Source organism: Elgaria multicarinata, chromosome 3 (genome assembly GCF_023053635.1).
Source record: "Elgaria multicarinata webbii isolate HBS135686 ecotype San Diego chromosome 3, rElgMul1.1.pri, whole genome shotgun sequence".
Lineage (NCBI taxonomy): Eukaryota > Metazoa > Chordata > Lepidosauria > Squamata > Anguidae > Elgaria > Elgaria multicarinata.
This window is the reverse complement of record NC_086173.1, coordinates 48,014,001-48,028,861: the sequence shown is the minus strand read 5'-3', so window position 1 is coordinate 48,028,861 and position 14,861 is coordinate 48,014,001. Positions and strand designations below refer to the sequence as shown.

The following is a 14,861-nucleotide window of genomic DNA, read 5'->3' as shown; positions in this document are numbered from 1 at the left end:
TGGCATAGCAATCATTGCCTGTAGGTGTGGCCAAAATAGACCAGGTACGGTACAAATCAATGGGTAAGGGTAACCCTCTTTACAGCAAGGAGCAATTTCATCTTGCCTAAAAGAGGGAGCAAGTCTGCTCAAAACCAGCTCCCTAAACTCCACCTAATTGGGTAACTTCCAGCCAGACTCCAATATAACATTCTTGGACAAAGTGCTGGAGTGTGTGGTGGCCTCTCAGCTCCAGGGACTTCTGGACAGTGCAGATTATTTAAATCCATTTCAAACTGGCTTCAGACCTGGTTATGGGACTGAGGCTGCTTTGGTCACCTTGGTAGACAATCTACACTGGGAGCGGTGTCCCTGTTGGTTCTGCTGTACCTCTTGGCAATTTTGGATACCATCGACCGTGTTATCTTTCTCAGGTGTCTGTTATACGGTGGTTCCAGTCCTTCCTGGAGAGTTGATTTCAGAAAGTAGTTGGGAGAAATTGGCCAGAGTATGGGGGTTTGGTGCCATCAGTATGCTTATGACACCCAACCCTATGTCGCTTTATCATCTAAATCCAAAAAAGCTGTTCTGGTTCTAAAGCGGTATCCGATATTGGCAATGGACTGGACGAGAATGAACATATTGAAACGTAATACAGATGACACACTTTTTGTCAGTAGGAAGATAAAAGAACAGGGATTCCACCTGTGCTGCATGGAGTTACATTCCCTGTCAGACTCAGTTTGGGTGCACTCCTGGGATTGGTACTGAACCTGGATCCCCAGCTCCAGCAATTAGTGTACCATATGCAGCTGTTCCTAGAGATGTTCAGTCTGGCCATGGTCATACAAGCCTTAGTTACTTCATCTTTGGACTACTGTAAAATACTCTACGTCGAGCTCTCATTGAAAAAGCGTTCAGAAACAGCTGGTCCAGAAAGCTGTGGCCAGACTGCTGCCGGGGGCTGGTTACAGGAAGCACCTGAGTCGCTTGTTACTACAGCTTCACTGGTTACTGATCTGTTCCTGGGCTCAACTCAAAGTGCTGGTTATGACCTATAAAGCCCTATTGTGTTTTGGAAGGTGGGTATTGGAAAGGCTGCATTCTTCTATACAATCCTGCCTGGATTTAAAAATCTTTGGTGAAGGCCTTCAGTCAGTCCTGCCATCAGAGGTATGTTTTGTGGGGACACAAGAGAAGGCCTTCTTGGTGGCCACTACCAAGTTCTGGAACTCCATGCTAAGAGATGCTAGCTTGGCCCTTTCTTCCACTGGTAGACAAAGATGTTTTTATTCAGGCAGGCAAGCAAGCTGTTGCTGATGGGGTCTTTAATTGATTGGGCACTGTCCCTTTTATTGTGCTTTTATGGATCTGTTTTTATCCAATCTTTGAATTAAAGCCTTGTTTTTAACTTGTACCTTAATATTTTGGGGTGCTTTGAAAACCATTCTTGGTGGAAAGACAGGAATTAAATGTAAACCAACAAACAAACACTTTAATATCTTGCCTAACCAGGAAGGGCCTTCAACTTGAAATGATTCCAGGCCTTTATTTTGCTAATGTACATAAAATTTAACTGTTGTAATATATACTACTGATCTAGCAGTACAACCAATGTGTAAACCTCATGTTTGGATGTCACCAAAGATAGCTCACTAAATCCAAAACGTGCTGAACAAAGAATGTAAGCTTTACAAAGTTGTGCAGGGAAAGGACGGATGCAAGTATAGTAGTTGGTTGGGAGTTGCAGCTCAACACATCTGGAAGGAACCAGGTTAGGAGAGATGGTGCTAGAAACAACATCTCCCCACTGCTTCAGGCAAAAGTGAGTTAATACTAGAGTGCAATGGGAATCTTCAGCATGGCTACAGTGACAACGCACCACCACCACCCCAGGCCCTGTGTCACTTTATACCATGTAATGATATTGCAGATCCAAAGAGGCTGTTCAGGTTCCCTGGCCATTAGCCTAGCCCTGAACTAGGCAGCCCCCTGATCGTTTGGTGCAGTACTATTCCCCCAAAGAGGAGATTCACAGAAGACCAGAAGGACAGAGGCAGCCAAAGATGGGCGTCACGCCAAGGGTGAGATCAACATTTATTTGCTGCAGTTGCTCTGTGCTAGATCACAAGGTTGTGGCAAAACAAAAACAAAACAAAAACCCTCTGGAAAAAAAAAGGAATCAAAACGAAATTGTAACCAAACTGTTTGACCTGGAGTAACTTCCACCCTCCGCCCACATCCCCTTGCTTCCCCCCCCCCCCCGACCCTTGTGCCACAGCTGTGCTGGAGAACCCTGTTAAAGTTTCACAAAAAACCATTCTTCTTATTTAAAACAAATACAAAATAATCTAAAAGGAGAAAAATCTATACAGAGAGTATGTACATCTCAGATAAATAGACTAATACTGGAGCTTGCCAAGGTGCATGGTGAACCAACAGCACCACAGTCCTTTACAAGGGAAGGCAGTCTTCTGATGGCTTTGCCCCCTACCCCCGCCCCAACCCCATGTTACAGACATAAGCCAGCCTATACCCACCCTCCGGACCCTCACTTCCACCATTACCATCACCACCCCCACTGGGCTCCCAACAGTTCCCCAACAACCAACCACTTGCTTGTGCTTCAGGGCCAAGGGCTGCTGCTTCCCATGGGTCTGGGGCAACCACGAGCCTAACCCACCCACACCCAACCCTGCTGAAAGGTGCAACTGCCACCGGGCAGGCTATGTTGCAGGGCTCTTTAAAAGAAAAGAGAACACTTCTTTCTGCAGTACAGCAGAGAACGCCACAGGTCTTCTCATCTCTTGAGTTATGTCCATTCCTGAGCCATCAATTGCAATGGTAAAATAAAACTGAGGATGGAGAATGCTCCAGCTGCAGGAATAGGATCGTGCCCAAATGACGATGGGATGGCTTCCTGGCAGCTGCTGGCAAAAGCGGCCTGTGAAGCACCAACAAGGGTGACGCCACCTGCCCACCCACAACTGCACGCGTGCCCGGCTGGCTCACAACAGCACCGGTCATGACGGCGCAGTGGCTTGTGTGAGCCCCCTGCTGGCCTCATCCTGACATTGCATCAGAGACAGCCTAAATAGGTGCCCTCTAGAACGAGAGCAATGGAAATCCTGGAAGTGGCAGCCTTACACTGTTCACCCATGCCTGCCGTTGGGGGTGGTGGGGGAAGAGGTTCTGGGTTGCTCATTACTCAGCGTGCTTAATCAAATTTCTTGCCAAAGAGAACCCCAAAAATTCAATGCAACAGAGCTCACGACCCAACTGCTTTGGGGAAAGAAGCCATTGGGCTTGCTTGCCCAAAGAATAAGGAGTAACGGCAATGCAGAGTGCCGTAGGAGTCCCGACGTTTGGAGCCCCACTTTGCTGCAGGCTTGGACAGGTTTGCACCTCTTTGGAGTGCGCAATGCATGATGCTTTCTACCTCCCCATTAGCTCAGGCAATGAACGAGTCGGCCAGCACAGCAGAACAGACCCCAACATCCTTCTCTTCCTGCCGCATGGGCTACCGATGATGCAGTGGGCTTCAAGCTGCCCAGTTGAGGGGGTGGCAGGAAGAAGGGGTGGCTTCCTTGCAAATAGAGAAGTCGTGGAGTGGGTGGCGGCCATCAACATAGCCCCCCCCTCTCCCCTGCCCCCTTCCTGCCCCCAAACCAGAAAAGAATAGCAAAAGCTGAAGCTAGTCGCCTCAAGGATGGCAACACAGCGCAGGCGGTCCTGTGCAGTCTCTCATTCCCCTCTGCCAGGGGACCGAGAGGCGTCCCCTGCCACTGTCACTGCCGTTCAACTCAGCCAGGTGACTAATGCCTTTTGGTGGAAGAGACCTTCTTCTTGCGCGCAGCAAGCATCTCGTAGAATGGGTCCCGGCTAATTGCAGCTCTGAAGGGGGAGAAATGGGGAAGGGGTGGGGGGGAGAGAGAGGAGGCAGGGAAAGAAAGGTATTAGGAGAAATCCCAAACTGATCAGAAATGCTCTCCAACCAGCAGCGCTGGAGTTACAGGAGACCAGAGAGGAGGCAGCCCCCTTAGCTTTAGATGGTTACAGATCGCAAAGCTTAGCTAAAAGGGAGGAGGGGCAACCAGGGTGTGGGGAGACTGGGGTTTTCATTAATGGCCACCCTACTTTTTCCTCTTAATTCAAGCACAGTCCCCTACCCCAAAAAAACACACAACACGGTAAAGATCAACAAGGGAGCTAGACGTGGAACACGAATCCGTTTCTGAGCTGCTGTTCCTCCTCCCACCACAAATTCCAGGTGTTTATCCAACTACAGACCTATGGGAGAGACAGACCAGGAGGCAGAGGAATTCATTCTCTTCCTGCTTCCACTTGTTGCTACACAAAGTTCTAGCAAACTCCTTGCACTCCTTCACTTCGTGCCTGCAGCCTAGCATGTTGCCCCACTCCTTGCTCACTTGATGCACTTGATCCACTCTTCCTTCTCCTCTGGGGTGGGGGCAGAGATGCGGTACACAGTGTGGTTCCCTTCCACCACGCGCCCGTCTGCTTCAGTCTTACAGGCCTTGATCACCTGGTCCTTGTTATCAGGGATATATAGCTCAAAGCAGTTCTGCAAGAAGAATAGGAGAAAGAGGGTTGTTGATGCCCACCACTACGTCAAAATGATGTCAAAGACATGGAGAGCCCCCTTGCAGGATTTCTGCAGCGAGTACCCAATTCTCTAGGACTCCCGTAAGCACACAAAACTAGGAACGCTCCTATTAACCACTGTTTGTTACATCTGAACTGGGAAACTATGTTTATCTGCTTTGGAACAAGCCAGGATACTGAAAAACATGTTGAACATACTAACTTATTCTGAAGTTGGTAACCATAGTTTCCCGGTTTGGATGAAATGGTTGAAACTATGGTTAGAGGCTTCACAGTTTGATCACTTCCACCCCCCTTGTGGCATGAGCAAAGGAGCTGAATGTGCAGACAAAAGGTTTAATTCATCTTTCATTTTATTAAGTCAAGATATGATAGTTCAAATGTGGCTCAGATATAACATGGTTCCTCAACACCTGGAGACCTCCAGAGAAGAGCATATATTCTGTATTTGCACTGCTTTAGCACAGAAAATACTATTCAGTGCATTCATTTAAACAACTCATCTTCAGAACAACAAAGGTAAGCTTGAAAATGTGTGGGAAAATTCTGGCCAAGTCCCAGACATCTGTCTGCGCTTGGGCAGAATTTCCAGTGTACACGACCTTCAGGTGTCCTTGTGTTGCTTTGTCTCTTCCCTCTGACCAACAGAAGCAGAATGAGTTCTACAAAATGAGCAAAGCTGATTCATAATTCAGATATCCTTTAATTCTCTCTCTCGGTCTCATTTTTTTAAAAAAAGAAACACTATGCAGTGTACACAAGCTTGGCTCATAGGCCATCCAGTTATATAAGCATTCTCTGGGCATATTATTATTATTATTATTATTATTTATTTATATAGCACCTACTTACCGGCTTCTTAGAATCCTCCACCTCACGGATACTCAGATTCTCCAACGGAATAATGCCTCGGGGTTCTTTGTCCTGCAAGATGACCAGTTGTGAATTCAGCAATCACGAGGCTGGTTCATTCTAATAAATATAATTTGCTCCTTCATCTCAAAGGGGAATGATGGGGAAAATTTCCCCTCTCAGATGGATTCATCCCTAATGGCTGTTCCAAAGAGGCAGCCGTGTTCACTTCTATTGCAGTGAACACACCAAAGAGCCCTGTCGCACCTTAGAGACTAAGAGATTTATCTTTCCTGTGGCATAAGTGTTCATGGTTCCACAACAGAGTACACTGCATCAGATCCATATCTAATGCTGCTGCTGTTCCTTCATACAGTCTCCCACTCCAACCATAGGGAGCTCAGCCATTCATCCTACTCCAGTCCTGGGCTTTTATGTAAATAAGAAACATGCTCTAGCCTAGGGGTAGGCAAAAGGTGGATCTCCAGATGTTTTGGACTTCAACTCCCAGAAGCCCCTGCCATCATGGCCAATTGTCAGGAATGCTTGGAATTGGAAGACCAAAACCTCTAGAGAACTACTTTCTGCCTCCCCTGCATCCGCCGCTGCTGTAAACCCTCTTTCAAAATGGCACATTAGCAACCCTTTTGTGCTACATGCACAGTCACGAGAGAATCCTGCGCCACTCACCGTGGTGTACTCAAAGTAGTAAAGGCAGTTGTCGGTCAAGATGAACCAGCGCCGTTTCCACGTCTTCACCCGGCCACCTGCACAACGAAGAAGCAAGCTTGACAATGCTTGCCCAGGCCTAGAGGAGGGCTCTGGGCACAAGAGCAGCTAGGGCAGACGCAGAGCTAGAGCCTACGGGCGCGAACACACAGTGTCGGAGCGAGCGGCATCAAGAGCACAAGCAGAGCCAGCCCCAGCCCAGCAGGCGATTACATGGCGAGCACAGCGGCGGAGCGTGTGGGGGAGCAGGGGGAGAGAAGAGGCGGTGGACAGGGGGAGTGCCCTATCCTGTACCACTGAGCAGACGTGGATCTGCCACACACACCAGGGCTAGGGAAGAGGCACTCATTCCCCAGTAGTGCTGGGATCGGCTTAGGGTCAGCTGGCAAAGGACACTGAAGGCCAAACTAAACGTTTTTCTGGTCATACATAATGGAGCTATAGGTTTCTTTACTCCAGTGTAAACACATGTGGACCCAATTCAGACTGGGACCATGATGCTCTGGGGGGAGGAATTAAACCTTCCCTCTCCATTTCCCCCCAAAATTCCCCCCTCCAAAAACAGAGGACGGGTGGTTTAAAAGGAGGGGGGAATCCTCCTCTGGAATAAATGAAGGCTCTGCCTGTCTGTCTGTCTGTCTTTCTTTTAACCCTGCAGAGAGGTGGGGGATGGAATTTTCAGGAGGAAATTGGGGTGGGGGGATGGATGGATCTGCTTTCCAGTTTGCCTTGGTCCTAAATCCGAATCAGCCACACATAGTTATCCTGGAATAAAGAAACCTACCGCACATCACTTTACTGTTTAGTTTGCTCCTGATTTAATGTATAGTTTGCTCCTGATCTCTACAGGATTCCACTTGACCCTAAGTTGGCATCCCGCCTCATGGCCAACCCCTATTTTTTAAAGGAAAGAGAAGGGAAATGTGGAATCACCTACCCTACCAAGAATTTCCCTGACAGTCCGAGAACCAGCTGTCAAGGAGGTGGCCTTTCTTCCCATACCCAGAGTTTGACTGCATTTTGGGTCCTAGGCTGTGGTCAATGAGAGTCGCCTGCCCTCACACACACTCTTCTAGGCAACAAGAAGGGCTAACCGATAGCCCTGGGATTAAAAGGGATGTATACTGACATGACAGGACTGGCTTCCCCATCCTGTCTCAGTGCTCAGGGCTTCCAGACATGGGGAAAAGGAAGTGACCCACAGGGCCTGAGGAACAAATACGTACAAACCTGAAACTATCTGAACAAGTTCCTCTTGGAGGAGAATGTTCCCCAATCCAGTTCTGTGATGGTGCCTGGGGGTGGAGGTGGGTGGGTGAAGAGGAGCTGGCCTGGAACTGGCACCAATTAGGGAGAGGTGCCCTCCACCCGCCTACGTAGAAATCTTTCCCATGTTGGCACTTGGCCCAGCCAAGAGCTTTATCAAAACAAGTCAAGACGACATCAACAGCCAGGGCCTTGGGTAGAGTGAAAGGGAAGTGCATTCGCTTTTGCACAAACTGGCAAATGTACCAAACAACCCAATTCTCAGGTAGTGTCAGGCAAGAGATCTTGAGGCTGCTGAGCAAATACAGCATGCAGAGCTCTGAACAGCAAGTCTATGGAGCGGCTCGTGTGGTGTAGTGGTTAGAGTGTTGGACTGGGACTCAGGAGACCCAGGTTCCAGTCCCCACTTGGCCATGAAGTCACTGTCTCTCAGGCTAACCTACCTCACAGGGTTATCGTGAGGATAAAATGGAGGTGAGGAGGGCCATGTACGTCACCTTGGGTTACTGGGAGGAAAAGGTGGGATATAAATGCAACGAAAAAATAAACCTAGAGCCAAAGCTGCCTAACCTCACTCTCTGTAGCCCATAGAGCCTTCTTCAGCTGGCCTACCCCAGTCAAAGGCTGCATCATACAGATCCCCTGTGCACCAGAGAGGCGGGATATACAAGGCGGGCAGGCAAAGCTGAAAAGCTATTGGGGCAGCAGGGAGAGGGGAAGAGCTCAAAGTATCACCTGTCAGTATCGGCTACTCCCTCAAGCCAAGAGAGTGGAGATGAGCCAACCATGATTTAGTAGGTGCAGAAATCTAGAGACCCGCCCAGGGAGGCCCTGACAGCCACATACAGGCACAGACAACAATGCGGCCTCATTCAGCAATGCAAGAACAAAAACAAAATAAAAAACAGCAAGAACAACAACAAAAAAACCCAAACAGCCGATTGCTCCAGATAGTGCCTGCCACAGTCCCCAGGGAACACAGGAATCCCCACTGCTGCAAGTCCCTGAGATCATGGGATGGCCCACTTTACCACAGCTCAGCATATTTAAAAGGAAAGGGGAAAAGCCCTTCTCAGAAGAGCCACTGCTGGGAACAGGGGAGGGCCAGAGCTCAGTGGCAGAGACTAGATTCAGTCCCTGGGATCGCCAAGGAGGAGGATCAAGTGGCAGCTGATGAGAAAGACCTCTGCTTGAGACCTTAGAAAGCGGCTGCCAAACAGAGTAGATCATCCTGGGCTAGACGGACAAAACAGCCTGGCTTGGTGGAAGGCAACTTCCTAATGCCCCTGCCAGTGGAGTACATGGTGAAATGGCTGCTAGGGAGCACTAGAGGAGCCACCTTTGAATGCAAAGCCCATTCAGGCTGCGTCAAACAGAGCTATGGGCCGGAAAGCCAATTGGAATTTCCGTCAGCCCCTGTCAAAGGAAATGAGGCAGGTGGCTACCAGGAGGAGAGCCTTTTCTGCGGTGGCACCCTGGCTGTGGAATGAGCTCCCTAAAGAGGTTCACTTGGCACCTACATTGTACTCTTTCCAATGCCAGGTGAAGACCTTTGATTTTCCCAGTGTTTTTATTTATTTATTTTATTTATGACTCAGCAAGGCACGTCAATATGAAATCAGAGGATCAACAGCGGAGGAAGAGAGGACCTGGATAATCGGAGGGGGGTGGGGGTGGCGAGTCATGTTACTTTGTGTGCTTGACCCAAACTGTGACTTCAGAAGCAGAGTGCGAACAAGGGTCTGTGCCATTTCCCCACAAACCTTTTGTTAAGGACTCCCAAAGTTGAAGTTGTGCATTTGGGTTAACAAGACCAACTTTAACGATTTTGCAAACAGCTTTGCGTATCTCAGAACATGTAAACAAACTCAAGAGGCCGGGATATCATTAAGAGGGATGTAAAACGCTGGTCGTTTCTAGGCATTATTTCCAGGCACCCCCATCCTCTGTACAACCAGGTTTACATGATTGTAAAACTTCCAAATCGGTCATGAAATATTCAAGAAGCTCTTCTTTTGGAGTGCTCCAATTTGCTGTCAAGTTTTGAAACTGAGAAGGTAGGCCCTGCCATGCATTATACAGCTTTTCTTTCTCAGCCATGAGAAAATGGTATTAAAATTACAAGCCAAGAGCATTGTTATGATACGGGGCCTGGAAACTCCAGGAGAAAAAAAAGCCACAAGAATTTCCAATGATTAAACATTTGTTTCAAGCCCTTCTGGTAGCTGAGAAACTCTTGGAAACATATAGCTGCAGTTTCTGCTAATATAACACAGTAAATAAGTTCACAGATTGGTTTCTTTATCTAAAATGGATTGATAAGGATCATGACTATGGCACAAGAACTTATCAGATCACAACCAGTTGAACGTTTTGACTTGAACTGGGATCCACCTCACAAATAAGCAGGGCTCTTCCATTCACCAACCAGGACCAAAGCAGTATGCGAGCATTGGCATGCATCACTTTAAACAGAATTAAGACTATTATTAGTACTTGTTATAAAAGGGCAGCACCTCTGTTCTGCTGGCTGGGCATTCTTAGGGCCTTTCCAGATAAAGGTCTTCTGTTAAGAATTGGCTTCTATTTCTCACAAGTTTTCTCACTGTGCCCTGCTTCGGGATTTTCTTTTTTAAAAAAATGAAAAGTAGAACAGAAATTAACCTAAATGCAATAAGGTCCTTTCCCGTGAAAGTAACCCCTTAGTACTAGCTTTCCCTTTCCCCATGTGATGGAAGGGGAGGAGGGTAGCCTTGATGCCGGGAGAGAGAGCCAACTGGGAGATTTTTAAGCTGTAGGTGGCATGTGTTAAAGCACAAGGACGGTGGGGGGGCGGGGGCGGAAGCACACGGCTTCTGAAGAAGGAAGTTAAGCACTTGAAGACTGGCGGGGCATTCAAAGTTCAGCAGGTACGTGGGGAGGACTTACAACATGCCCTGCAGTGATCTGAGGGGCAGAATTCAATTAGCCCGCACAGCCACCCCCCACCCTCACAGCAAGACACCTCTGATGCTTGCGCTTGCTGGGATATGAATTTCGTTGCAGGGCTGGTCGACGGCTGTTCTCCCCTGCAGTATCGGGATGGTTCAAGGATGGCTGTGCAATCACTGCAGCTAAACTGCAGCATCTGGAAAGTGCCTCTTGGAGCAACAGGAAGGCAGTTTGAAGCACCACACTACTCAGCGTTCTTTGGAAACAGCAAGTGAACCTCAAATGGTGATTGCCCACTTCACCAACCCACAGGGTAAATTTCCAGGGAGATGTGGCCACACTACTTTTTCAGTCAAGGGCACAGCGCCTGATCGACAGCGAGCTGCTGAGAGAGTAATTGCCTCTTTCTGTGGGTGTCGTGACCTGCTCCTCCAGCCCAAATCAAGGTTTTGAACCCACATCTTGGGCTGAGAAGTTCTCCATGGCTGTTTACCATGGCAAGCACCAAGGAAAATGCCCGCAAAACATATGTTTGGGTTTTTAAATTCTGGATATTAACAAAGCTTGGGAGACAGCAGCTGCCAGATTCAAACACAGCTCTGGGAGTTTCTTGGGTGTTTGTCTGTTCCAGGGTGGGGGGGGGGGGCAAGCAGGACAGAGGTGCTCTTCCTCCCTCTTTCTCCGCCACCCCATCCCCACCGTCCCACCTCTCCCCCCCCTCCAGTTCCCCAGGGACTGTGCAGCCAATTAGCAACGGTGGCAACAGCAGCAATAAGACTAATATCACCAGCAATTAAAAATAAAGAGAGAACAGAAAAAATAAAACAAGCATTGCAGCACGCCCCTGATCCCAAGCAAAGCTAGCAAGGGGATATGGGGGTACGTACCTCCTGTAGTTTGGGGGGCAGGGGAAGGCAGAGCCAAAATCATGGAAACATACAAAATGAGGGAGAAAAGAAAATTAAAAAACAAAGGACTTTAAATTTTTGCCCTTGCTGCACACCCCAGTTGCAGTCAGCAGGGGGCACTATCCAAACTAAAAGGGTTTTGAGCAATAAAGGAAGGGATGGAGGAAGGGCTCCCAAGGCCAACATCTCTCCTGGCATGAGGCAGGTTATCCTTTCCAGCAGAACAGTCTTCCCCAACGTGGTGCCCTCCAGATGGCCAATGGCCGTGGCTAGTTGGGAGTGATGGGAGTTGCAATCCCACACATCTGGAGCCCACCAGATTGGAGAGAGTTGTGCTAGAGTGCCAAAAAGGAACGTGCCCACCCTGCAGTTTCTGGAGTCCCCAGCATGCCAAGGCCAAGAATGCAGCAGCCTTTCTGGCAGAAAAGGGCACCGTGAAGATGTTTGCCACAGAAATGGCCATCTGGGCAGAGTTAGTGATTTTAGTGCCAATGCAGGTGGTGGTGGTGGTTAGGATGGTCTGCAGCCAGGACACCTCCGGGGACGGGGGGGGGGGGGGCATGCATCATCAAGAGCAAAAGGATTCAGCCAGGGGACAGCCCAGACCCACGTCTCCAAGATCCTGCACACATGAGGAATTGGGATAGAGCTCCAGTCTGGAACGATTCCCAGCCCAAACAACTTCATATCCAGGAAGAGAATTGGATCCTATGTTACTCTAATTTAACACTGGACTAACATTGGATGGGACTAACATCGGATACGACCCGGAAGGAACCCACACATCTCCTAGGGAAAGGTTTCAGGGCTGTAAGGGTCACTCTCCTCAACCGTGGAGAGTTAGCTACAGGAGGAGTGCCCAATTTGGGAAGTTACGCTGTGCTGGGTTTCCGTGGCAATATCTGGACTCTGCCACAGCATCTGCACGATTTGAGCCACCATTATATATAAAAAAGATCACCTCAAAATGTGAAGTCCAAAACAGACCTTTATATTTAAGACAGATATACACACCGACTTAGCTCTGGGGAACGTCTCCTGAACAAGGTGATTAGAGTTTGAACCTCCCTTCCAAATCCACATTCCTTTTTGTTTCAATCAAGGCTCATTATACTAGAAGGTAAGGATCTCCTGCACTGAGACTGCACACTGCCACTTCCAAAAAGAGGTCAAAAGCCACTGCCGGCTACAATATATGCTATCCTGCATGTGAAATTCGATAGCCATGCTCTCTCCGCGATCTCCTCTTGCTTCCCCGGCTATAAATGCGGAAGTACCAATTCGAGATGTGGTTAGCTTAGTCCATCTTTCGCATCCTGGTGCTCTCCAGATATGCTGGACTGCCACTCCCATCATTTCCAGCAAGCATGCTCACTGGGGAGGGTGGAGGTTGTAGTCACAACTCATCTGGAGGGCACCTGGTTGGAGAAGGTTGGCTTAGTCTCTTAAGTGTGAAGGGTCATTCCAGGGTTGGGTCTGAATACAGGCAGCATGTATTATGATACTCACAGTAAGCTGTCATGAAAAATCCAAATCCTACTGTAGGCTCAGCTTAACTGCTCTGCACGAATACTATAGCTATTCTGTTCCTGTCCAATGCACCTAAGCTCTACTTGCTGGGAAAATGTGTAAAGTCATTTTACGTAACTACTAATGAGTCAGTTAGCTGCCCCTATAGCTGTCCTGTCACTGCTTTTAGAAAAGGAAGAGGGAGGAAGCACACAAAATTATGCATTGTGTGGAGAACGTGGACAGGGAGACATTTTTCTCCCTCTCCCATAATACTAGAACCCAGGGTCAACCCATGAAGTTGATTGGTGGGAGATTCAGGACAGATAAAAGGAAGTACTTCTTCACACAGTGCATAGTTAAACTATGGAATTCGCTACCGCAAGCTGTAGTGATAGCCACCAATTTGGATGGCTTTAAAAGGGAGTTGGATAAATTCTTAGAGGAGAAAGCCATCAATGGCTACTAGTCCTGATGGTTATGTGCTACCTCCAGTATCCGAGGTAGTATGCCTATGTACACCAATTGCTGGGGAACATGAGTGAGAGGGTGCTGTTGTGCTTATGTCCTTATTTGGGGTTCCTGGTCAACAGCTGGTTGGCCACTGTATGAACAGAGTGCTAGACTAGACAGACCCTTGGTCTCATCCAGCATGGCTCTTCTTAAGTTCTTAATAGCATGGGACTCGTGCTCTGTGAATGAATTTTTCAATGTATATTATGCAGCTGGATAGGGTCAATTGTGGAGCATGACTGAGCAGAAGGAAACTTAAAAACTAGTTTGAAAATCTAAAGATCCAGGCAACATCCATCCAAGACTGAGATAAGACTTTCATCTTCTTTTCTAATTGAAAAGACAGAGGTAGTAGAACCTGTTGCCTTACAGGTTTTGCTGGACTACAACTTCCATCACTCCTGACCATTGACTTTGCTGGCTGGGGCTGATGGGAGCTGGAATCAAGCAACATCTGGAGGGCCACAGTTTCCCTACTGCTGTCATAGATAACAGAAACGTCACAGTTCACCAGCAAACTTAAAGATGCCTTGTTACAAAGAGCTGCAGCGATATGCAATTGTGTTTTCAACTAAATACGTATTTCCTACAAGCTTTAAAATATTATGTAAGTATGTCTGTGTTCTTAATGGTGCACTCTAGCAGTCCAGCCTCAAGTCTGCTGTGTGAGCAGCCTTAATTTCAGTCTCCATTGTAGCGCAGTGCAACCTCGGCTACTTTTCTTAGAACAATGTGTGTGTGTGTGTGTGTGTGTGTGTGTGTGTGTGTGTGAGTGTGTGTGATCCTTTGTCATTTATTGCATGGCCTTGGTTGAAAGGAACAGAAGCGGAGGGATATAAAAGGTGAGAATTCAAACTTTGGACTGAGTCCCAGCCCAGAAAACAATTAATCAGAACTGCATGGGGTACACATCTTCCCTCACACCCTTGGAATCAAAAGCATCTGATTTTATTTTAATTCATAAAGAGCTTAAAGCAAAATAAGAAAGCCTACATTCATAAATGAACAATTCCATTAGCTGCATTTCATTAAAAATTAAGCGACTGCAAATTTGATTATTCAAAGGATCTGAGTTTTCAAGTTTGATTTGCAGATTCCAAAAGATTTCAAAGCCCTAAAGGGAGAAGCTAAACCAGCCAGGGAGTCCGTCTGCTCCGGCCAAATCCTGGGCAAGACAAGTGAAAACTCGCAGGAGGAAGGTGACCCAGTGTTGCGCAAGGAGGGCAGCTGGTGAATGCCTCGCAGGTGCCATGCATGCACAACCAGTACGTGCACAGCCAGGATGCGTGAGGCGATGCCAGGGACTAGCCTGTGACACGGAGGTGAGCAGCACGGCACCACAGACAAGTCTTGAGCTTCGGCTTAGATTGTTGTAGTTAAGGATCTGGTTAAGAGACCAAGGGGTGCCAACCTCATCTGGTCTGTTGTTTGACCCACAAAACCAACCTGTCTCTCCCCATACACCTATACATTCTTCCCCCAACTCCCAGCCATGCCCAGGTAACACAGAACCACAGAAGTTACCAAGCACCACAGCCCAAACCTTCC

At 48.0% G+C, this 14,861-nt stretch overlaps 1 protein-coding gene across 5 annotated transcripts in view; it reads right to left on the bottom strand.

Annotated features, from left to right (window-relative positions):
• Positions 1 to 2,498: 2,498 nt before the first annotated feature.
• CYTH1 (cytohesin 1) overlaps positions 2,499 to 14,861 on the bottom strand; it is a 62,579-nt gene continuing 50,216 nt past the window's right edge. For 3 of the 5 annotated variants that reach the window (XM_063120141.1, XM_063120142.1, XM_063120144.1), the window contains exons 10-13: positions 6,148 to 6,226; positions 5,458 to 5,529; positions 4,410 to 4,564; positions 2,499 to 3,873 (exon numbers count right to left, since the gene is read on the bottom strand). In XM_063120141.1, the coding sequence (XP_062976211.1) occupies positions 3,795 to 3,873; positions 4,410 to 4,564; positions 5,458 to 5,529; positions 6,148 to 6,226 (385 nt within the window). In that variant the 3' untranslated portion in view covers positions 2,499 to 3,794. Of the gene's footprint in view, positions 3,874 to 4,405; positions 4,565 to 5,457; positions 5,530 to 6,147; positions 6,227 to 14,861 lie in introns of those variants that run through there. The other 2 variants (XM_063120140.1, XM_063120143.1) reach the window with 2 other exon arrangements.